A 23,208-nucleotide genomic window follows, 5' to 3' on the forward strand; every position below is an offset into this window, starting at 1 on the left:
ATGGGCAAAATGAAAGATCTTTAGGCTAATATTTGTATAATTATAAGGAGTATAAGGAAAGGCAAAAGAAGGCTTCCTCCACAAGAAATCCAAGTCTGAATTGATTTGTTTCAAATTTTGATCAAGTAGATGGAAAATAATGGATTCTTATTTAATTCGAAGTGATGACCTAGCAAGCTTATCTTTATTTAAGGGCCCATCTAAATACTATTAGTGATTTCTTGTGTTCTCAGACGTAAAAGTCTACTAAAATGAACTTTTCTTTGTATTAACTACTTCATCGACTTGGTAGATCCATTGGATGTGTTAGAGTGAATTCTTTGTCATTTCCCTTTGGTTTCATCCATTTTCATTCATTTTTTACAAAGTTAGAGAAGATTTAGTAAAAACTACCAATACCCTAAACTAGGGTAACCCAAGACAGTAAGAAAATGATTTGGGGGTCATTCCCATATTGAAAATCCTTGTCAAGGAGTGGGATGACCCTAGTAATCATGTATTTAATCTTCTTTGTCTTTGCAGGGCCACATGATCATTCTTCCACGTGCTACATGAGTTGGAGGGACTGATTTTTGGGTGTCTCGGTTTGTTAGGACAGTATTTTGATGGTGAGTTGGGTTGTGAATGAAAATATCAGGCTTTGGAAGGTTGGAGAAGGGATAGGCGCAGGGTGTGTGAAGATACCACAAACTTGTTCCTAGCCCTGCACCCAAACTAGAAAGTTTCCTTCTTTCTACAAGCATTTCAACTTCTTCCTCTACATACATAAATCCAACTTCAATGTACACAAAGTATAAAGGAAAGTGTGAGTTGTCTGAAATTAATCATGCAAATATTATACAAATTAAATCCAAAGATCCAATGAGTGAATTAAGGTGAAGATTCAACAATTCCTCATTATGCAAATCCGAAATTAAGGTGAATAATCTACCTCCAATGGTGAGTGTGTCGTTTGATCTTGTCAGGGGTTGAAGTCGACACGGACGCCTGCGCAGGATTGCAATGCACAAATGACTTGCCCTCTTTTGTTTGTTTTTTTAAGTAATACCCGTTGTCGTTGGAATTTCGACGAACACGGGAACTTTTTTGAAAAAAAAACAAATTTTATTACTAATGCCTTCTCTGTCGAAACCAAATGTAAAATTACTGTCGGAATTCTGACAAATGCGGGCATTTTTTCAAAAAAAAATCAAATTTGGTCACAATATACCTTCTCCATCGGAAACCTCCGTCGGAAATCTAGACCAAATGTATTAGTGAGTCATCTCAGAATCAATCAGGGCACTAAGTAATGCTTCTTTCGCTCTAATATTATGTTTTGCTTCCTTAACCTCATCAGGAGTAGAAGATCCATTCTGAGGAACAACCCAGACATTCTTTGTAATCTTCTAATAATCTTCACCAAGACATTTCAAGTGCACTTCCATCCGGTCCTTCCATATAGCATAGTTACTTCTATCAAATCTTGGATTGTCCTTCTTAAAGATTACACCTTGAGATGTCATCTCAGATATCCTCAAGTTGTTAATCTTCTACCGAAGGATCTATCTTTGATACCAGTTGTTAGCAACAATCAAGAAGGAAGACTGAGAGGGGGGGTGAATCAGTCTTCACCAGTATAACAAACAAAACACAGATCTGATAAACTGCAGTAATAAGACAGATAAGAAAATTAACAGCACAACACACAGCACCAATATTTTGATGTGGAAAACTTGGTTAAGGGAAAAACCATGGTGGGAACCTACCCACAGTAAGATGATACTTTGCAGTAGTATTTGAAAATATTACAATGGGGAATGCACATGCATTCAGGCACACTACCTAGATCTCACTTCTCAAATATAATGGTCTGAAAGGCTACAACCCTCAAGTAAGTCTCACTAACTTACAATAAGATTCGGACTACAATCCAAAAGAAGTGAACTGGAGAAATAGAATCTTCAAATGCCTGATTACAATTCAGGTTAAGCACAAATGTCTGCCCTGCAACACCAATCTCACCTCAAACTCAACACCAAAGGATAAATCACTTGTTTGCACATAAACATCTCTCTAATAATGCAGACACAACATCGACACACAAATTACATGACTATATCACCTATATATACAATTCATCAACCTTGGCAACAACATCGGCTAAACCCTCAACCCTCAATTACAAAATTACATCTCATGATAAAAAGATCGATTACCGAACCAATATAATGATTTACATAGCATAGCATGGTCCTAAATCATATTCCCAAATGATCACATCCATTGGAAATCACGCTAAGATCAATCGTAACACGCTACACCATCACAAATACCGCATAACATGCAAATCATCACCGATTGATAGAAACCACCCAAAAATCGCACAATGATCAATGCAGATCACCAAGACAAATAGGACACGACTAGGAAACACCGGCAAGCACATTAAAACCATCTGAAACAGTTGCACCAACACCGCTTATCAAATCTTCATTGTTCAACATCTGAAAGCTCGAGAACACAACCAATCAGCAACTGTCACGAAGAAAGATAACTTGCAAAACACCAAACCATGAACCATCTAAAATGAAGATACACAAGACCATCATAAGCAATATCCCAAAAGCGCAACACTAGATTCGATCACATTGAAATATACCAGAGGATATACCGAACTCTGGGAAACAGTGATCAGCAAACCAGATCAGAAAATCTTCTCAATCAATAATCATCGGAGCAATACACAAGAATATGTTGACATCAATGACAACAACATATCCTAACAGAAGCAATGCATGACAATATCCAACACTATATGCATCGTTTGCTAAATTTCAAGAAGGTCAAAGAAAGATATTAATTATGTAACTTTAGGCCTAATATCACTTGCATGGGATCTCTCAAATGAATTGCTAATAAAGGAAAACTTGGGTATAACATCATCATAGGTAAAATAGGAATCCTTATGCCCTAATACATCGAACAAATATCAAGATGATAAAATAATTATTCAACTCGTGATTATTAATAATAGTTTCATTCAAATTAAAATCTAAAGTTCATAATAGATTTATGAACATTTAATTAGTACTTGAAGTAACACCAATATTCTTTGCATCTTAATAAATAACTCAACACATTCCTAAACTTTGACTTGTACTTAACAAGATGAAAATTGTATTAATAAACCTATAATTGCAACAAGAAGATTTGATATTGTTATATTATTATCAATCATGATAATTCAAATGTCTCAATTTATATCTATCATAATTCTAAATTGATTATTAATATGCATTCTTATTCAAATAATTATCTATCTTTCTTATCTCATAAACGAATTCCTCAATGTTCATGAAAGATTTATAATCTTAATAATTATATCAAAAATATATAATATGAATCGTTCCCTCCATGTAATACTTTTTTTCTAAACTAAGCAATTAATCTTAATAGTTTCCATAATGCCGATTGCATCTGTTTAGTCTATCAAATCTAAAATTAAAAACTATAACCTAATATATATACAAATCTTAATAAATAAATGAACGATAACTTCCAAACTAATGAACATCCCAGAAGCATCTGATAAATAAATATAAATCAGTAATCGATAGTAATAAACTAATAAATAATATTATATTTCAAATGAAAACAAAACTGTCCCATGGAAGTTGACCTGTATTAACAGTAATAATATACTGCCCTCAAGCATGAAAACATTGAGCATTTGAAGGACATTTTTGGGATTTTCAAAGAGATCAGAAGGCATTGGAATGTCACTGATGGCGTACACTATCAAGGATATTATTGCATGTACAGTCAAATTGGAGAATCTCAAGGGTCAGGCTAATGTGGGAAATGAATTTGTGTCTTGATTTTAAGTTATTGGTATGATTTATTCATTTGTATCATGTTTTTATTTTGTATATTTTATGGTAGAGGAGTTGCATACTAGGTACTTTCTTAACATTTGTTATCAGAGCCATTTGTTAGTTTTAGGAGTTGTCTCTTCAGAGTATTAATCCTTTAATGTTAGTAGATTTCCAATATCTATGAGACAATTATTATTGTTGTTTTTCGATTTGATGACGTGAATTTTATGCATTAGCGTCTCAAATTACACCTTATGATCCATTATTTTTCTTAGTCTCAATATACTCTTTAAAATCTCAATGATGGATAATGAATTGTGATACAAAATATTGATGCAAAATATCCACGCAATCAAATCCAAAAGCAACAAGAGTAATTGTATTAATCCTTATTCAAGTGAATGCTTTGTTAGTGATTTCATTTTTCAGGATATAGTGTTGCAAGCAGTTGAAGAACGTAAAAGGTGGAGTATTTTAGAGTTGGTCATCTCGTTGCACTTTGTATTATGTTGACCTAAAGATCTTGTTTGACACTATGGAACTACCATTTACTGTAGCGAATGTGTATTTTCATTTTATGGTCATGTGAAATAAATTTTCCATGTTAGGTGTTTTGTTTTAGCTGCCTAATCACATGCAAAAACTTGGTTTATCTTAAATATTGTTTGATGTACATACAATGGATGTGTTTTTTAGCCCCTAACATTAGAAAGAGCTAGTTTACTAACCCCCAAATGCATGTGGATTGTGGATGTAGTCATTAAATGACCTAGAAGCTCGTGGAATAACCTAGTTCCTCTTTATGCATATACATGGTGATGATTGTGGGATTGGTTTTCTACTAGCCTGGAGTTCCTATACATCCTATTGGTTTTGAAGGATGGTTGTATTTCATGGTTCAAATTCATGATACTTTGGATCTACAAGTTATGTATTTTCTATCTAAATTCTTGGTTATTCTTACTGGTGATAATTCATGGTTTTTGGTTTAACCATTTTGTTGTATATAGACTCATGGGTATTTTAGATGTTAAGTGGATTTAGATTTGCATGCATGTCTCTCATATAGATGGTTTTGCAATTTTTTCATGTTTAACCAAAATTTGTGGTTTTGCAAAAGTGAAGACTATATTTCATGTTATGATTCTTATGGGGTTTTTCAAAGTACAAGAGAGTTTTACATTTTCATTCGGGCTTCATGCATGGTCTGGCAAGACTGGTTACAAAATTTATCTCTAGAGAAGTGTTGGTACATGATCAATCACTTAGATCTTTGTGGTGGTTCTTGTTGGGTTCTTGAAGTATTCAATTGTCTACAATGATTGATTTTTGTCATTTTAGATGTGGATTTTCGATCTAATGTGTCATGAAGAGCCTGCATCATTTTTTATCTCTTGATGTTTATGACTTGCTTCTTACTAATGTGACATAGATTGTGTTTATCTTTGGATTTATGTTGTCATATGAATCGATGTGTTTTCTTGTTATTAGTGTAGTTTTGTGGATCCATACATTGTGTATTATTTCAATTTTAGTAGGTTTTATAGTTTCCTTGGTTTCAATTGGAGCACTAGTCATAGTTTTTTTCACCTTGGAAGTCATTTGAATGGTAGTTATGTGATTTATCTAAACCCACATGTTTCATGGAAGACCCAAATTTCGGTTGACTATACCCATAGATCTTCAATGTTCCATATGGTGTCTTGTTGTAGAACAGTTTGATGCAAACTGTTCAAATCCCATAGATTTGCAAATTTTAGTATTGGTGGTCCTTTGGCAATCATGGTGCATTCATGTTGTGTACAACAATGAGACAATGAGATGAATGGTTTAATTACATGTGATTCATGTTGTAGTACTTTGCATCACTTCTAGTAGTATCTTCTTGGAACCTATAGTAGTTATCCTCCTTTGGATGTCATAGTTTTTCTTGTTCAAAGCTCCTAATGTTGTAGATGAGTTATTTCTTATGAGGTGGCTATGGATAATCTTCAATTAGGAAATATTCATCATGATGTCATGGGTAGCTATGGATAACTTATATTGGGACCTTTGGTAGTGATTTGATAGTAAGTCGTAAAGGACTATATATCTTTCATTTTCGTAGTCTTGGCATTAAATGCATTCTCTTGGGATAATATTCTTCCATTTGAGGAATATTATATTTTATGAGAAAGATATAAATAATAATGCCATGTGGATTTCCTAATGTTGTACTTGTGACTTGAGGCAGTCTTATGGTGTTGAATATAATGTTCATTTTGTCTTATCTTGTAGGATGATAAACAAATATATTTTTCTCTACAGTCATACTTATGCCCTAATGGTGAAATGCTAACTAACATGAAACAAACTTCTTTATTGATTCAATGTATTTCTTCGATCTAAGCAATGATCTCGACCTTTAAATAAGGAATTTCAACTACACAATGGAAATCAAATTTATTAGATTATGCATTATTATACTTACCTAAATCTTTAAAAATATGTCACCATACTAAATAAATAAAAATTATTTTTAATAATCTCACAAAAGCTAAACCCTTGTAATTCTATCCTTGCCCATAATTAAAGAGTTATGCATCCATTACCTATTTTATATTAATTTCCTAATATGTTAGGACACATTTGTCAAGATTGTAGAAATAAAGGGCTTTCATAACTATGGCATTCTTATTTAGCATTCAGATTCAAAATGAGTTTATAACTCATTACAATTGGTTAACTTTAATGCTAAAATCCAATAAGAAATGATGTTTCAAGTATGTAAATCCACATTCGAACACTGATTACACATATTCAAAATCTACTTTTTTTTCTTTGCAACATCTACAGGGGATTTGATATCATGCATCACATGTATTGGATTTCACACCAAATTAAATTCCTCGTATAGATTTTATAAGGGTAATTCATCCTACTTACTTGACAAATATAGCATTATATTGATACCTAGGTGAGGGTTTTCTGCACATACCAAACTATTAATTTCAGACCAAAAAATATTAAGAAAATATAAAGTGATTAGTCACCTACTAAAGGGAACCTAATGGTGCATTCAAGGTAGACCATATTTCCAGTTATCCTTATTCAATCCTTCATTCTAAACTAACCTCCTTTCATACCTTAAATTTAAGCTCTTGGCACCAAATTTTATTTTGAAGGATAATAAAGGGTTTCAATGTTTCGAGGAGGGTTTGTAAAAGTAGTAAATACTCCAAAACAACTTCTAAGATATTTCCAATACTATTTGACAATTTCATGAGATTTATAAGGGGTCAATAACATGGTGAACACATTGAAACTTTTCATATATATGAATGATTGTAACATAGCATGAAAATTCTCCTTAAACACTCAAATCAAGAATTCTAGTGATAGTAACTCAATGACTTGCTAAGAAAGAAAAAGAAAACAAGAAATGGATAATAGAACCTAAGTCAAATATTAGTACCACAAAACTAATATCTCATATCAAAAAAATTCTAACTACCTCAAGTATTTGAATCTCACAATCTAATAAACTCATCAAGATCCAAGAGAAACTAGAATAGTTAAATCTAGGAGAACATTTGATCAATAAACTTGAAAAGGAAAAAAGGGATTCATTGTTATTTGGGGAAAAATGAAGTGTGCCAAGGCACAACATATATTTACCTATATTTGTAGCAATTAGTCAAGAAAAAAGAATAAAATAATTCTGCATCATTATGATGGATATTATCTTTCCAAGTGTAGATGAGCATTTTAAGCAGTATATGGTGAGATTCAAAAGTGGATAGGATCATATAATTTTTTTATCAAATTTGACAAAGAAAAAAATAGCTATATTAACTGCATATCTTAAAGAACAAGAACTTGATACATTCTATCAAATTACTTTGAACGCTTAAAATTTTTTAGATCAAGAAATTGAATGAATCATGGATTAGGAAAATTATCATAAACGTATTGTTTATGAATAAGACTTGAAAGGAAAATCATGCAAACTATATAAATTGTCCCTAAATGTATTATCAAGTACAAGACTATATTAGATGCATTCCCTAAGGTACCAACAAAGGATATTAAATATTCTTGATGGGTGCTCGAGGCTACTCCTAATGTACCAATAAAGTAAAGGCCTACATATGTCAAAATTTAAAGAGATGTCTATGTAAACCCCATGGACAAGTCAACAAAGGAAATATTAGTAAAAATATTTGAGGAAAATTCTAATATCCTTGACTGAAACCACTATCCCTTTGCAAGATTCATATCTGTAAAGTCTCTAATAGTGCCATAGCAATTTTTCAGTTGGGTACTTTATCATGGCTTTCCACATGCTTCCACTCCTTACTTTGTCTGTCTTTGGCCCTAGGATTTTAGGTCTCTATATAATCGTGTACAAGTATTAAGCTAAGATAGTAATCCATGAATCTCAATTATTTTCCATTTTCTTGTTCTCATGCTTCCTCTCATTTAACGTTGAGCATTCACTATCCACAATTCCTAATTTGAGAGTTCACTTTTCCTTTAAGTCTCAAAAACTTGGGCTTTTAGTATTTTCCCTACACATTTCCTCAGCCCACATTCCATCTCCATTTTTCCTTGAGGAACTCATACTTGTAGGATAATATCAAACATGAAAGTTATAAGTGTGGTAAAACCAATCTCTAAACCTTGAAACTCTTCCACCCTATTTCTCTTACTATTTCTTCCTCTAGCATGAGGCATACTACATTTATGATCCCTAAACCATTTAGATCTTGAGTTGTAGACTTTTGGATTTTTTTATTTTTCTTTACCAAAAAGTGCATCTAGCATTCTCTATCTATGATCCCTAATCCCTTTCGTTTACCTTTTTTTTTCATATTACTAAAGTGGTATCATATTTACCCTCACCTTGATCCCACTTCTTCTTTGATTAGTATTATGTATCCCTATCCATGATCCTTTCTCCCATTTGCATATTTTTCTTTCAAACTCCTAAAAAAAATTAAAATATAAACTTTCTTAAAGTAAGTCACCACATGGTAATCCTAAACCCTAGTTCCCAACTACTCTATGCAAATCATACTTCTATGTATTCTACTAATTAAAACCAATCACTTTGTAAACCTTTAATAACCAAGTTGATAGTGATGTCCATATTGATAATTTCCTATATGTCAACTTGTCACTTTCTTGGACTAATAACAACATGAAACATGCACCTAACCACTTCAAGAAAGTGGGAAAGTACATTTTTATGTGATTAAATTTGACAACTCCCCTACTTGAACAATGGTTTCCTTGTGAATTCCTTCTTGAAAATAAAAATAGTGACTACTCAAAAAGCCTTCCACAATATAAAAATCTCTATTGGTATCCTCAAATAGATGGGGAATCTACCCTCAATTCTTAAAGACTATCTTGCAAGGAACGTCGTCATTAAAGGTCTAGATTGCCACCAATAATATTTTCCATGTCCTTAGTCTTGTGCAACACATTAGTACTTGAAACAGGATTTTTGACTTAGCCATGATGACCCTGTGTATGCCTTACTAAAAATTTTAAGGGGTAACTATGGATCTATTCCTATTAAGTAGACAAATAAAAAGAGCAGCCTAATGGAGACTAATGATGAAAACTCATAAGTGCACTAGAAGGTGAGTCTTGTAAAATAAGTGTGTTGGACTATAAAATAAGGTAGAGATAATTGAAGGTATCAAAAAGCAAGTATTGGTAGTTTTAGGTTTCTTGCAGTACCTCCTAATAAATTAAGGTATTAAAAAGAAAGGAGTTTAGGATGGATATATTAAATCAATTAAATATTTATGAAAAAAATTGACAACAAGCGATTAAAAGAATTTATTTTTGAGATAAAGATGGGTTTTCAAGATAATTTAATACTCATGATAGAAAAGAAGAAGGATGGAGAAAGAAAGTTGAAACAATCCTAGCCCTAAGAGAAAAGATAATGGAAAATATAAGAAGTATAAAAAGCATCAAGATAGTGAATTACTAAAATATTATGAAGATTTATCTAAAAGTGTGGTTAGACAACTAGAAGAAACCTTGATATAAAAGAAATGAATTGAATGGTTTATTTTAGTGTTAACCCCTCACATTATAGCAAAAGTAGAAGAGAATATTTCCTCTTCATATAAGGATGCGGTAAAATTGATCACCAAAATAAAATCCTAGTCAGAGATATGGGAGATTAATTTAGTAGGAAAGGATTATATTATCTTTTATTAATAAAGCAACGTTAACTAGGGTGCTAACCCTTTACATAGCCAAAAGACTATCAAAATTTAAAAATATCCCCAAGGTGGCAAACAGACCAAGTAGGGGTACAAACCCCAAACAAACAAGTCAAACAACCATACACCTGTCAAACCTACAACAACCCACCCCCAACTCAAGAGAGGGGAGAACACCCAAATCTTCAAAAATGGGGGGGTTGGGAATCGATGCAGGAGCACCTAAGGGTGAGAAAATACCCTCTGCAAATTTTGACAATTTTGGCATAAGGATTTGTTCTAGTCCTTTTGGTTGTTTGTTTGGAGCTTGGAGTGCATTTTTTACTTCTTTTTGAAAATTTCATGTTTCGGCATAACTTGCCCCAATGATTCATGTTTTCGACGTAACTTGCCCCGATGAAGTCGCCAGCGGTTGGAGCGAGTCAAAGCGAACCATCAGATATCGGCGAGAGTGTTTTCCACCTACCTCGATAGACCGACGAAACCGCCAGCTAACAGGTGAGCAAGTCTCGGGTTGATCTACATCGGTCGCTATACCGCTATGGGAAGTTGCACGGGGTTTATCACCCGCGACTTGGCGAGCATGGTGGGACCCGACGAGAAGGCAGCGAGCGGAGCAAGATGAAGTGGAGCCATCGGGTATCGGCATAACTAGTTTGTGTGTCGCCCGATAACCCAATGGGAAGGCATGCGGTTTGGAGCGCACCATTGGCTATCGGTGTCACATGTCTGGAGCTACACCGATGACCCGATGGGAAGGCAGAAGGATATCGATATTACATGTTTGGAGCTACACCGACAACCTGATAGGGAAGTTTTTGTTGAGAGCGCACCATCGACCATCGGCAACATTGTTTTGGTGCTAACCCGAAGACCCGATAAGGAAGCATTCTGTTGGGAGCGCACCATCGGCCATCGGAAAGAGTTGTTTTTTGCTACACCGATAACCCGATGAAGAACTACGCGATTTGTAAACCGACATCGGACATCGGAGTGAGTGTTTTGAGGCTACTCCGATGACCCAATGGAAATAGAAAGACAGTTATAGACAGAAACCGATTGTGTCGATTTGGAATCTCGTTCGTTAAGGATGATTCACGACATGTCTAGGGGGCTATATAAGACCCAATGGGCATTCTGTAATAGGTTGGATAGGTTGGATAGGTTAGATTGGAATTTTCGAAAGTGTTGATTCCACAAGAACAGACTTCTTTTTGAATAACAATTGGAAGATCATTTTCTGGTTCTTTTTATGTTGCTAACATGGCTTAAATCTTCAAGTGATAACACAGATAATGTATATGTTTCTTTTCTGTGTTTTGTGAGTTCCAATTTTGAGTTTGTGCCAAGCTCGGCTCTATAAATAAAGTCGTCTTTTTGTTTCTTGCTTTCTGTTGGTGACAAGTAGTTGTAAATATGGCTTTGTCTTGAGACTCCATCGTGGGATCCACACGATCATTGGAAGTTGTCAAGAAGAGCCAGTCATGTATAATAGAGTTCCATTTGTAGAGGATCGGGGAATGGTGTCAGCCGTTTCAGCAAACTAGCCCTAGGCGAGCTTGATGATAGCCCGGCTAGGTATCAGTGACCAAGAGGAATCACTTGCAGGGTAGATTGGAATCTAGGCTATTAGCCTCAGATCGGGGGGAAGATGGGATCAGTAGGAAGAAAGACCCACGCATGAGGAGGAGAACAACTTAGAAGAAGTTGTAGGAATAATCCATGGTAGAGCAAACCCTGCAAGATGTCTAGTTAGATTCAGTGGATTAGTGAGTTGGTGGATTTACGAAAGTGAATTCACAAAGAGCAGAGCAATAACCCTCGGTAGTGAGGACCTAGAGTGGATTAGGGGAATAGAGTGAGGTATTCCCGGGTTAGGCTAGGAAGAAAGCCTTGGAGTGAGTAAAGCTGACTCAAGAAACTAGCATCTTCCCTATCAGAAAGGGAAGCAGATTTTCCCCTCTGTCTATGACAAACAACTGTCTAGGCAACACTATCATTAGGAACATTCAAAGAAAAATCAGGCAGGGGGGACCCCGCAAAGTCACTACCAGACTGTTACTACATAACAATAGCAGATTGTTGCTATAGAACAACAACGAGAGCAGAATTGCCAAGAGAAGAGCAAGGCAGTGGAGCAGAAGCAACAGAAGTTGGAGCCAAAGGGGCGAAAGAGTCTGCGGCAGCAATAACATCAAAAAAGGCTTCATCAACAATAAGGGGAACCTCATCTCAAGAGGAGACATCATCCTCTAGAGAGGAGTCGAAAAAAATAGACTCGAAAGCATTAACCGTCAAATGATCTTCAGTAGCATCCTTCCACCAAGTTGCAGCACCTTTGTGGCGGGAGAGAGAACAGTCTAAAGCTAAGTGACCTGTTGAGAAGCATCTTTGGCAACGAAAGGGGAGGCCCTCATAATCCACCGATTGAATCCATGGCCTATCGCCAACCATCAGAACCACATCCCCAAGGAGGGGCAGAGATATGTCAATATCGATTAACAGACGGGCAGAGGATTATATTGTTAATTTCAAATTACAGTGCGATAATGTAATGTTGAAGTTATAAATTCTAATGAAAGTTGAGAAGGTTGAGACTTCTCCACAACCTAGAAGAAATAAATTTTGGTTTAAAAATTACGGTAAGGAAGAACATGTAAGGAATATGTGTTTGGTAATCAAAGGCACTAAGAGGGCTACCAAAAGTAATTGTTGAGTTTTTGTTATGGTGGAAAAAAAATAATTCTTTTCCCTTCTTTTTCACATCACCAAGTAGATGTCTTGAATTTTGTGAATACCCTATTATTGCCTTCATCTTCCAAACCAATCTATTTAACTTTGCATATATCTCCTATGTCTGTGAATGTGATCTACCCCTTGCATAAAAGACACACCTTTTTATAACCTTCAATCCAATTATATCTAGGGATCTTTACTTCTTGTATTATTTATCAATCTCTTTACCATTTAAACACCATCTTCGCGTATTTACATAGATGTTTGAGAGAAGAACATAAGTCATAACACTTTTAGGATCCAAATAAAAAAATGTTGTTGTAAATGCTCCTACCCTTCTAGCCATAGGTGATCTACAGGCACCAAAAAAACACATCCACACATGATACCACATATTTAAATAGCATCTTAATGATAAAGGTTAGGTAAAGCGTCCTTGAGATCTTGATATAAGCAAGAAGCTCAAACATGCACACAATGATAAATTGCAAATGCAATGTGAGAAAGGTCACTTGTGATATTGAAATATGTACAGCCCTCATCCACTAAAACTTCATGGTTGCATGCTCATAGAACACAAGCAATGCTTATAATGTTAGGATACGTTTTAGAGTGCTTAATTAATTCAAACATTATGAGAACATCTTTCAAAAATCCATTTTGTCCGTACCTTGCAAACATCTCAATTCCATGAGGTCACATTTTTTAGAGGCATTTTGTTAAAATGTTCATGAACCTTTTCTATTCTTGCACAATTTCCATACATGTCCATGAGAGCATTTCCAACTATAATATTTGACAACAATCCCCATTTCATTATTGTTTAATGGATGTCCATAATGTGTTCCAAAGCTCCCATTTTGGCACAGGCATGGAGAATGCTAGCTTTACAGGTGTCAATATCCATATACTTCAAAAGTTTCATTGTCAAAAAATCCATTTTGTTCATATCCTGTAGTCACGGAATTCCATGAGACCAAATTTCCTTGAGGCGGATTATTAAACCGTTCTTGTGCATTGTCTATGCTTCCATATTTTGCAACCATGTCTACTAAGGTAGTTGCAACTAGAACATTTCACGCCTGTTCCAAAGCTCTCATTTTGGCACAAGCAAGGAGGATGTTGGCAATGGTTGAGAAGCCTTGTCTAACACCTATAAATTGTATTTGCTTGAAAGTTTCTAAAGCCTTTTCAACAAACCCATTTTCTACTATGGTCAAGCAATTTGGTGTCTCGTCTTTGTTTCTATATTTTGCATGCATGTCTATTGGAGCATTTCCAACTACAAATCTCAGTAAACTTGTCCATGCTTTTACTTTTACTCCTACAACACAGCAACTTGTCATACCGGGCATGCAAGAGAAGCAGTTTAAAATTGTGAAGTCGTCAACATCCACCAAATGACATCAATTAACGACACACAATGAGGGGATGGATCATGGCTAGGCCCACACCAACCACCTAAGTACGATTAGTACTTAGTACGATTAGTACTTAGGATGGGGTCTCATGGAGGGGGGCTTCTTAAAGAATAGAGTTGGAACTACTGAGATTTTTTAGGAATATTTTTAAGTTGGTAGTCCTATTAATTGTGTATTGCACTTCAACTTAAAAATTTAAGCTCCCAAATTTAAGGATGTTGGCAATCCCATTTTAAGTTTAAACTTCTAAATTTAAGCAAAAATGGTTGTAAATAAATTTGCTTTTCCTTTTAAAATTCATATGATTATTGAGTGACATAAAATATTCCTAAGTTGGTGGGGCAATTTCTAGCCCCACCCCATTTTCGCCTGCTTAAAATTACAAGGCTAAAAAGTAAGGGCTTCTGTTTTTTGGGAAAAGATTCCAAATGATCCTATGGCAAAAAAAAAATTCTTCATGAGACCACCTTTTTCTTAAAAATAGAGCTTAAGCCCCCTCCATGGGACCCCTGCCTTAGAGTGTGTCGGTTAAGCCCAACTATATATTCCTAGTTCTCATTTTGTACATCATTCCAAACACTTTATCCTACTAGAACTCATTCAACAAAGAGAGAGAGAGAGAGAGAGAGAGAGAGAGAGAGAGAGAGAGAGAGATACTTTCATCAGGTTACAATTCGTTTTGCAGATTTACAATCTACAATGGGCTTCAATTTAGATGGTGGCCCGAATATTTACATGCCCTTGTCACACTAGGCATAACCTTAATAAAAACAAATTTACAGCCTTTATTATAGTAAACTTGGACAAATATGTATTAGCAATTCAGAGGGGCAACCTTGTTAAGGTCCCATTACATCATTTCAAATAGGGTGCCAACTGGAATTAAATGTCAAGAGGGTCGATTGAAATTAAGACAATAAATTATTGAACCAAATGTTTCCAAGAAATATCATAACAAGTAGTATCAAGAGCTATCATTTGGGCCAACAATTTTGTTTCTATCATAACTTCCAAACTATCGTAAAGTTTGGTTTGGGGTTTTGAGGAATGTATTAGACCTTCAAGGTAAGTTTTATGAAAATTATTGATATTTTATGTTTTTTCATAAAATTATTTGATAGGCCTCAATTTTCAAGAAAAAATTAAACAATTTACATTATTGAAAAGCTTATTAAAAATTAGATAGGGTTAGTCCTTTATAAATGATTGTTTTTTATTAAAAAAACAGCGTTAACTAAGGCGTCGACCCTTAACATAGTCAGAGACTATCAAAAAGACAAAACAAACCAAGGAAGCAAGCCCCTTTACAACAATGTCAGATCAAAAAACAAACTAGACCCAACTTAAGGAGGGGAAGAGACACCCAAGCCTTGAGAGGGAGAGGTTGGGACAAGGGGGGAGGACCTTCCCTTCCGCCTACGACGAACCACAATCCAAATGATACAATCATTAGGACCAAGAGAGAGATCAGGTGGAAGTGATTCAGCAGAGTTGTGATCAGAAGTAGCTACAGAGTGTTGCTGTAGAACCACAACAAGAAGCTAAGAAACAACGGCAGATTGTTGCAAGGGTGCAGAAATAGGCCGTCGAAGCAGAGCAGCACCAGAAGTAGGCTCAACAATAGTAGAACAAGGATGTTGAATAGCAGTGAGAGGATCAATAGAAGGTTTAGTAACAGTGAGAGGCTCTTCATCACAGGAGGAAACATCATCCTCATGAGAGGAACAAGTAGAATCCAATGCATTGACAGTCAAATGTTCAATGGTGGCATCTTTCCACCAAGTAGCAGCACCTTTGTGACGAGGAAGGGAACAATCAGAAGCACGATGCCCCGTTGGGAAGCATTTTTGACAACGGAAGGGCAAGCCCTCATAATCCAATGGCCGAGACCAAGGCCTATCCCCAACCATAAGAACAACATCCTTGGAGAGAGGCGAGGAGATGTCGATGTCGACTAACAAGCGAGCAAAGGTAGAGTGCTTATTAAACATAAATATATCATTTAATTTAATGATCAAAGTTTAGTGAAAATTTTCATAAATTTATTCTATTGGTTATAATGTTTGGAATTTCTCAAAAAAAAAAAAAAAATTGAAAAGATTATAAAAAGATAAGTAGGGTTAGTTCTTTGAAACTATTTTTCTTAATAGTTCTTAAAATAAAAATATAATTAAAACCATGTCAATCCAAACATACAAATTTTAAGGACCCGTTTTATTTTCCACCCTCTAAAATTAAAGAAATAATTCCACAGACAAAAAATATATATATTTCATCAAAGATAAATTGTTTGACCCATTTGTAAAGTCTTTAAATAAGGGTTTGGCTAAATTTATAAAGGAATTGTTATCAGAATTATAGTTAAAGTCCGAAAGAAACCAGCAAAGTGGGTACAACCCTAACAAACCAAATCAAAGGATAGGAGAACCTTTTAAAGGTCAAGAATCATGCCTACCAATTATAAGAATTCATAAATTTGATGGTAGAAATGTAATTTCACATATGAGACTCATAGAACAACAATTTAAACTTCACAATATACCAAATTATACTATGATTGACATAGCCTTACAATATTTTGAGTCCGAAATGTTTAGTTGGCAATAATTGAATAAACAATTAGACAATGTTCTATGAAAAAACATATATTGGAAGCTATTTTACCCAACTCAAAAATTTATTTCCAAAAACCTCACAAAATAATCTATAAAAGAATAAGCTTATTATGTCACCTAGTTGTGAGAATCATGAATCAATGCATTGTATGTGTAGAAAACTATTTATATCACCAAACAAATCAAATGACATTAAAAAGGTCTCATATTTTTTAATATTGAACTCATGCTAATAAAGATCAAATATAAGGTCAATGTTGGAAAGAATGTCTTTATTTAAGAATGCATAACCTACTCTATTTACTAGATTAAATTTCATTTAATTTTTGTAGTAAAAAATGCTAAAAACACTAAAAACTTTTTAAAAAGAACAATTTGCATTTAGCTTCTCCTGTAATGACATCCATGCATAAGGCTAGTCAAGAAAGTTTGTTTTTCATTCAAATTGCGTGCTCTGTGATGCACCCAACAATCTAATAATTTGCATTACATTTTTTTTTATCTTATCCCATATACATGGTTTTCTTTAGATGCTTTCAAATATATGTTCTATTGACTAGTATACCTAATTTCTATGATTTCACCTAAGGTTTTTTTGGTTTCCATTGGTATAGCTCCTCAAAACACAAAATCATATAAAAACAGCTTACTAATTCATGAAGCGTTAGATGTGATTTGCGACTCAAGAAGTTGATAAGATGATCTTAGTTGTCTTATTTCCTCAGTTTAAGGAAATTTTCAACAAAAAAATTTACATTTGCAAGAATGGGCCAGATTCCTTGGTTTAGGCCACAACTGAAATTTCATTATTCTAAGCATACAAGGTCTCAAAACTACATGACAGAAATAATGCAGATTGTACTGCAAACATGACGGAGTGGATGGGCAAAGCCCAATATCTTACTTAGGTGTTTGTGGAGTCCTTTACCGCAATATTCTCTTGTTTAGAGAGATATAACTCATAGATCTCTACTACCAATCTTGGATCCTTGTCCACTAACTCATGGTACTCCTCTCTTGTAGTCAAGGTATGCATGTTCTCAATAATCAATGATAGTGCAGCCTCGCGAAGATGTTTGGCATTATGTTGATGAGCGAAGGCAAAGTTCATTATGGCATTGTCATCGTTCACCTTGGAGGTTATGAATTTCTCGCATATAGTTTTAAGATGCTTCACCTGATATTTCTCTGCTAGCACTAGCAAGTCACAGGCCATGTGCTCATCTGGAAAAATCGAAACCTCAGCTGTGTAAAGATAATGTACAAAAGAACGGAGTACTTCATACTTAAAATCTGTAATCTTGATGATGCCACTCCTGCTCTCCTCCATTTCATTCTCCAGCATTGCTTTAAAAACAGGAGACTTGCTGATCTAATTGATCAGTCAAATTTGTAATGAGAATCAGGAAAAACTTCAAAACATAGCCAAATCATCCATCTAGACAATATCATCTATCACAATTATGACAAAGCATGCATATAAATAATCTTTAGATAAGATACGTTGATTTGTAGCTAAAAGCATAATGAATTACAATACTGATTCAAACATATGGCAGAATAATAACGATTTGGATGTATCAAATGATCATCATCAAACTAAACATTTTAGAGGTCTGCAACACTATTTATCTGCTATCCATTGACATTGTACCAAGTTTTTAGTTGCTGACCCTTCCATTCAAATCAGTAAAATTTAAACATAAATGAGCTGAAGAATCAATCTACAAATAAAATAAATTAATATCTAAAAATGCACAACCTCTCAAAACAAATTCACTAACCAAAATGACTGCACAGTTATTTCATCCATTATTTAGAAGAATTTATTAAGCATCTGTGGTGCAAAATTCTTCATAAAATCATAGAATGGGATTTATTTATAACAATTTTCCAATGCCAGCCTACTTGAGTTTGCTCTTGTATATTCCTAGTTCTCATTTTGTACATCATTCCAAACACTATCCCATTTTTTTAAAGCACAATTTAACTGCAACTTGGCAAAGCCATCTAGACCATTGACTTTAAAACCTTATTATTGCTGACTGATGATATTCTCAATCTGGTAGTAGCCCATTCAACACAAAAAAATGGTAAATTAGTTTCACCAAGTTCCTTCTTTAACTGATACAATTCGTTTCGAAGTATTCCAATCTACAATGACCTTCAATTTAGATGGTGGCACAAATATCTATATTCTCTATGTTGTTGTGGTTCTACATCTGATTCAACAGTTGGCACTTTAGCAGAAAAAGATCCTACAGTCAGTTTTCCGATTTCCCTATAAATTTAGTGTACTGACATGCTATGAATCCTTCCTTTGATTTATCAAGCATGTAATGGTTCACTTCCTTTCTAGAGATATAATTACACAGAGATTGCAGCCTTTACAGATCATTATCCAAGATAGCATAGAAAGGAAAATAAAATGTTGCTAGATAGTTTGCTTTGTAATCTGACTGCACTTCTATGTCGTAATTTTAGTTTTAGTTTTACGCATGGCTCAGAAATACATTTCCCTGATCTGGATTTCTAATTTGTTAACAATAGCATCTAGCGCTTCGCAAAAAAAAATACAGCAAGCATGTGAAGTCCTCCATTACTCTAATTGTGTCCTATTGACTTGTTAACTGGGGTTATCCTATATGGTTAAAATAGAGCTCACCTCATATGTTTTGGTAAATAATGCTGAAAGTTTCTTTTAACATTGGGCAACTATAATGTAAATTGCATTAATACAATATATAATATATTTAACCCCACTATTATAACACATTAATAATTCAAACAATTACAAACTTCAACTATTTTTAAAACAATGCATACATAGAACAGAGAGATAAGGGGCTTGCATGACCTAATAAGTTCTGTTATAGACATTCAAAAAATTACAATATATATTAAACAGCAACTGCAAGTGTACTGAGTAGTGCAAGTTACTAAGCTTGCCAAGATCATCTCTGAATGCCTGCCTTACTAGTCTTGAAGAAAGCTCTCTTGTATTAATCAACACACACAACCATACAGCCTTTGCCGATGATCACAGCCAATGTGGCTTACCCAATGTACAGAGCTCTCTCAACTGATATGAGTTTGATACCACCTTTGCCTTCTTTCTCAGGCAGCTCAACAGGACCTGAATATTCTCAGGCAAATCAGGGGACCAGACACAGCTGCCAACACCAATGCAGCAACATGGCATGAGAATGATGGTCCTGGGCTAGCATAGACTTGTTGGGTGGAGTGGCATTGAGAAGAGCTTAGCCTGGAGCAAGCCAAACAAGAAAGGCAGACCAAATATACAATCAACAGCATCCCTATCACTGATACAATAGTTCATATATGTCAATTTTCACTCTCAATTTAACTTCTCAAAATTTTCACAGTTCCAAACTCTTCTCACATTATATAATGAGGATAAATAGGGACAGTAAGTTTTGTTACAAGGATGTCTAGCTTAAAATGTTAAGAGAGAATTGTTCCACTTGTATGGCTTAGAATTAATACAGGACACCATACATGATCTGAATTTCTTCAAGTGATAATTTTATGAAACTGATATTCACTGGCTATCTGCGACGGTGTTGTTGATTCTGGCACTGAAATAACCTTGCACAGGTAAATTGTAATGCCGTAAGTCACTGTGCAAAGTTGTGAAGCAATATAGAATTACAAGAATGAAGATCATGGATAATTCAGTGTGGTGCCTTCACTTTCTTGTCTGAAAAGGTGTAATGTTAAGGGATTGGATAAATTCAATTGTCTTGCATGAGTTATGTTGATGGGTGTTTTATGACCACACCAACACAGAATAAAAATGCCAAAGACACTTTATCCTCTCCTGAGCAAAATCGCCTTTTATGCTAAGATTGCAAAAGTTCATAAAAGTGATTCCAAGGTTCCTACACGAACTTGCAACTATATGATGGATATAGCTCGTTTGGTATGAAGTATGCTTGTAATCCAAGGAGGGCATACGCTTTTGTTGTTCTTTGATCACAATGAGGATTTGGAATGATGCACTCTCCAAGAACAAATAGTACGAAAGATATAGCAATGGTGGTTGTCTTTTTTAGATCTTGGATCACGGAATTCAAAAAAATGAAAAAAAGGATTGGGTTAGGAATTCTACTCTAGTCCTAAGAATTCAAGAGATGGTGAATGATTGTGTAAATCAAACCACACTTAGGTTCCCCCAAAGAAACAACTAGACAAAGTGGGTGCAATCTTCAAAGGTTGTGCTTATAATTTTCATACCTTAAATAACTACCATCAAAATGAACAATATTTATCTAAGGATAGAAGTTAAACATCCACAAAAAAAAGCTTAGACTAACCTTACACAATGTAAAGAAATCATCTATCCATCAAAGGTACGAGCAAAAGGATTTTACCACTAATCAACACTATCAGGTCTTTCATTCACTAAACAACTTACAAAGAAACAAATTCTATTTTTATTTTGAAGGATAGGAAACCATGCAACTTCAAGACAACACAAATATTAACCAAATAATCAATGAATGAATTATTATTATCTTGGCAGTATTTCAGCAACAATTTCATAAAATCACTCCGTAATACAAATGAAGGGGGTAAATCCCTTTATATAGGCCTTCAAAAGGCAATGAGAGAAAACCCTAATTAGGGTTTCAAAGTAAATGACCACCTTTTATGCAAAAAGAACTAGAGTAAAGAACTTCAAGACAACACAAATATTAACCAAATAATCAATGAATGAATTGTTATTATCTTGGCAGTATTTCAGCAACAATTTCATAAAATCTCTCCGTATTACAAATGAAGGGGGTAAATCCCTTTATATAGGCCTTCAAAAGGCAATGAGAGAAAACCCTAATTAGGGTTTCAAAGTAAATGACCACCTTTTATGCAAAAAGAACTAGAGTAAAGAACCAATAACTAGATGTCAAATGAGCATCAAACAACTCATTATCTAGAAGTAGGCGTCCCTTATCTCTCTCTTTGTTGGCAAACTCAATGAACCTGGACATCACTATCTCGAGTTCATCTACAAAGACACTTGGAGTAGTCTCATGCTTGTACTCCATGACTATCATTACCTCCAATAGGATTATTTTATCAATTGGGTATCTTGGTAACCGAAGAGGATTGCCATCAAACCCTTGGACTCTAATATACGTGAACCTAGGAAATTGGATGAACCATGCGCCATTCTTTTCCACCAATTTTCTAGCCTCTGAGGATAACCTCTTGTGAAAACCTCCTTGCAAACTCTGAACAATATGCATTGAAAATGCATCGTTCACTCTCCTAAAATGAATAGTGTTGGTCAATTGTAGCTGAGGAAAGCATTAATATACTTTGAACTTTCCTTCACCTAGTCCAATCAGTACCTAGCATATGCGCATGTTGACATGGGTTTTGTGACCACGTGCAACACAGAATAAATTTTTCCAATGGTCACTTTACTCTCTCTTGATCAAAGTTCAATTGCATGCTAAGATTGCGATCAATTCAAACAATTGACTCCAAGGTTCCGATTATGCAGTGGACGTGACTCAGTTGGCTTGATGTGAAATGCTGGTAATCAAAGGGGACTTACATTTGATCATTCTTTCACTTCTTTGTTGTGGCTGGAACTTCATCATCAGATATAGCAATTTTGTGATGCTCTACTTTGAATGAACTGAAATTAAAAGGGAAAGGGTTTATGAAGACTAAGCTAAATCTAAGAACATAGGAGACAATGATTGCTTAAGTGAAATCAACCACACTTTGTTTCACCAACTTCGTACAACTACACAAAGGTGGTGCAATCTTCAAAGGTTGTGCAAGAGATTTTCGTAACACCAATAACACCATCATAGAACAATGTTCATCCGATGATCAAGTTAAACTTTCACATAAAATGGCTTAGACTAACCTTACAATGCAAGTAAAAATTATCTATTTGCAAAAGGTATGAGCAAAAGATTTCACTATTAACAATATCATCTATCTCGTTCATCTAAATGCTTGGAAAATAAAATTCTACCCTAAGTGAGGAAGTTGAAACCATGCAAGTTTTGAAAATTAACATAAGTGGACACCATCAAAGAACAATGTTTCATTGTTATTATCTCAATAACTTATCACAACAATTTCATACAAATCTCCCTGCTTTACAAATGAAGGGGCCACCCCCTTATATAGGCCTCCAACCTTGATTACATGCAAACCATAATTAGGGTTTGACCCAAAAGATTCCACACACATGATGCAACAAGGTGGGAATAAACATTAATGACCCATTATGCCCATTATCAATTAATTACATTCCTACCAAAAAATGGCGTCCGTAAAGCATTAAATAACCACTACATTCAAAAGT

At 34.7% G+C, this 23,208-nt stretch overlaps 1 protein-coding gene across 1 annotated transcript in view; it reads right to left on the reverse strand.

Moving 5' to 3' along the window:
* Positions 1-17,506: 17,506 nt before the first annotated feature.
* Positions 17,507-23,208, reverse strand: part of LOC131048006 (BTB/POZ domain-containing protein At4g08455) — a 38,322-nt gene continuing 32,620 nt past the window's right edge. The window contains exon 3 of the mRNA XM_057981833.2: positions 17,507-18,228. Coding sequence (XP_057837816.1) covers positions 17,761-18,228 — 468 coding nt within the window. The 3' untranslated portion in view covers positions 17,507-17,760. The remainder of the gene's footprint in view (positions 18,229-23,208) is intronic.

This window comes from Cryptomeria japonica, chromosome 10 (genome assembly GCF_030272615.1).
Source record: "Cryptomeria japonica chromosome 10, Sugi_1.0, whole genome shotgun sequence".
Classification (NCBI taxonomy): domain Eukaryota; kingdom Viridiplantae; phylum Streptophyta; class Pinopsida; order Cupressales; family Cupressaceae; genus Cryptomeria; species Cryptomeria japonica.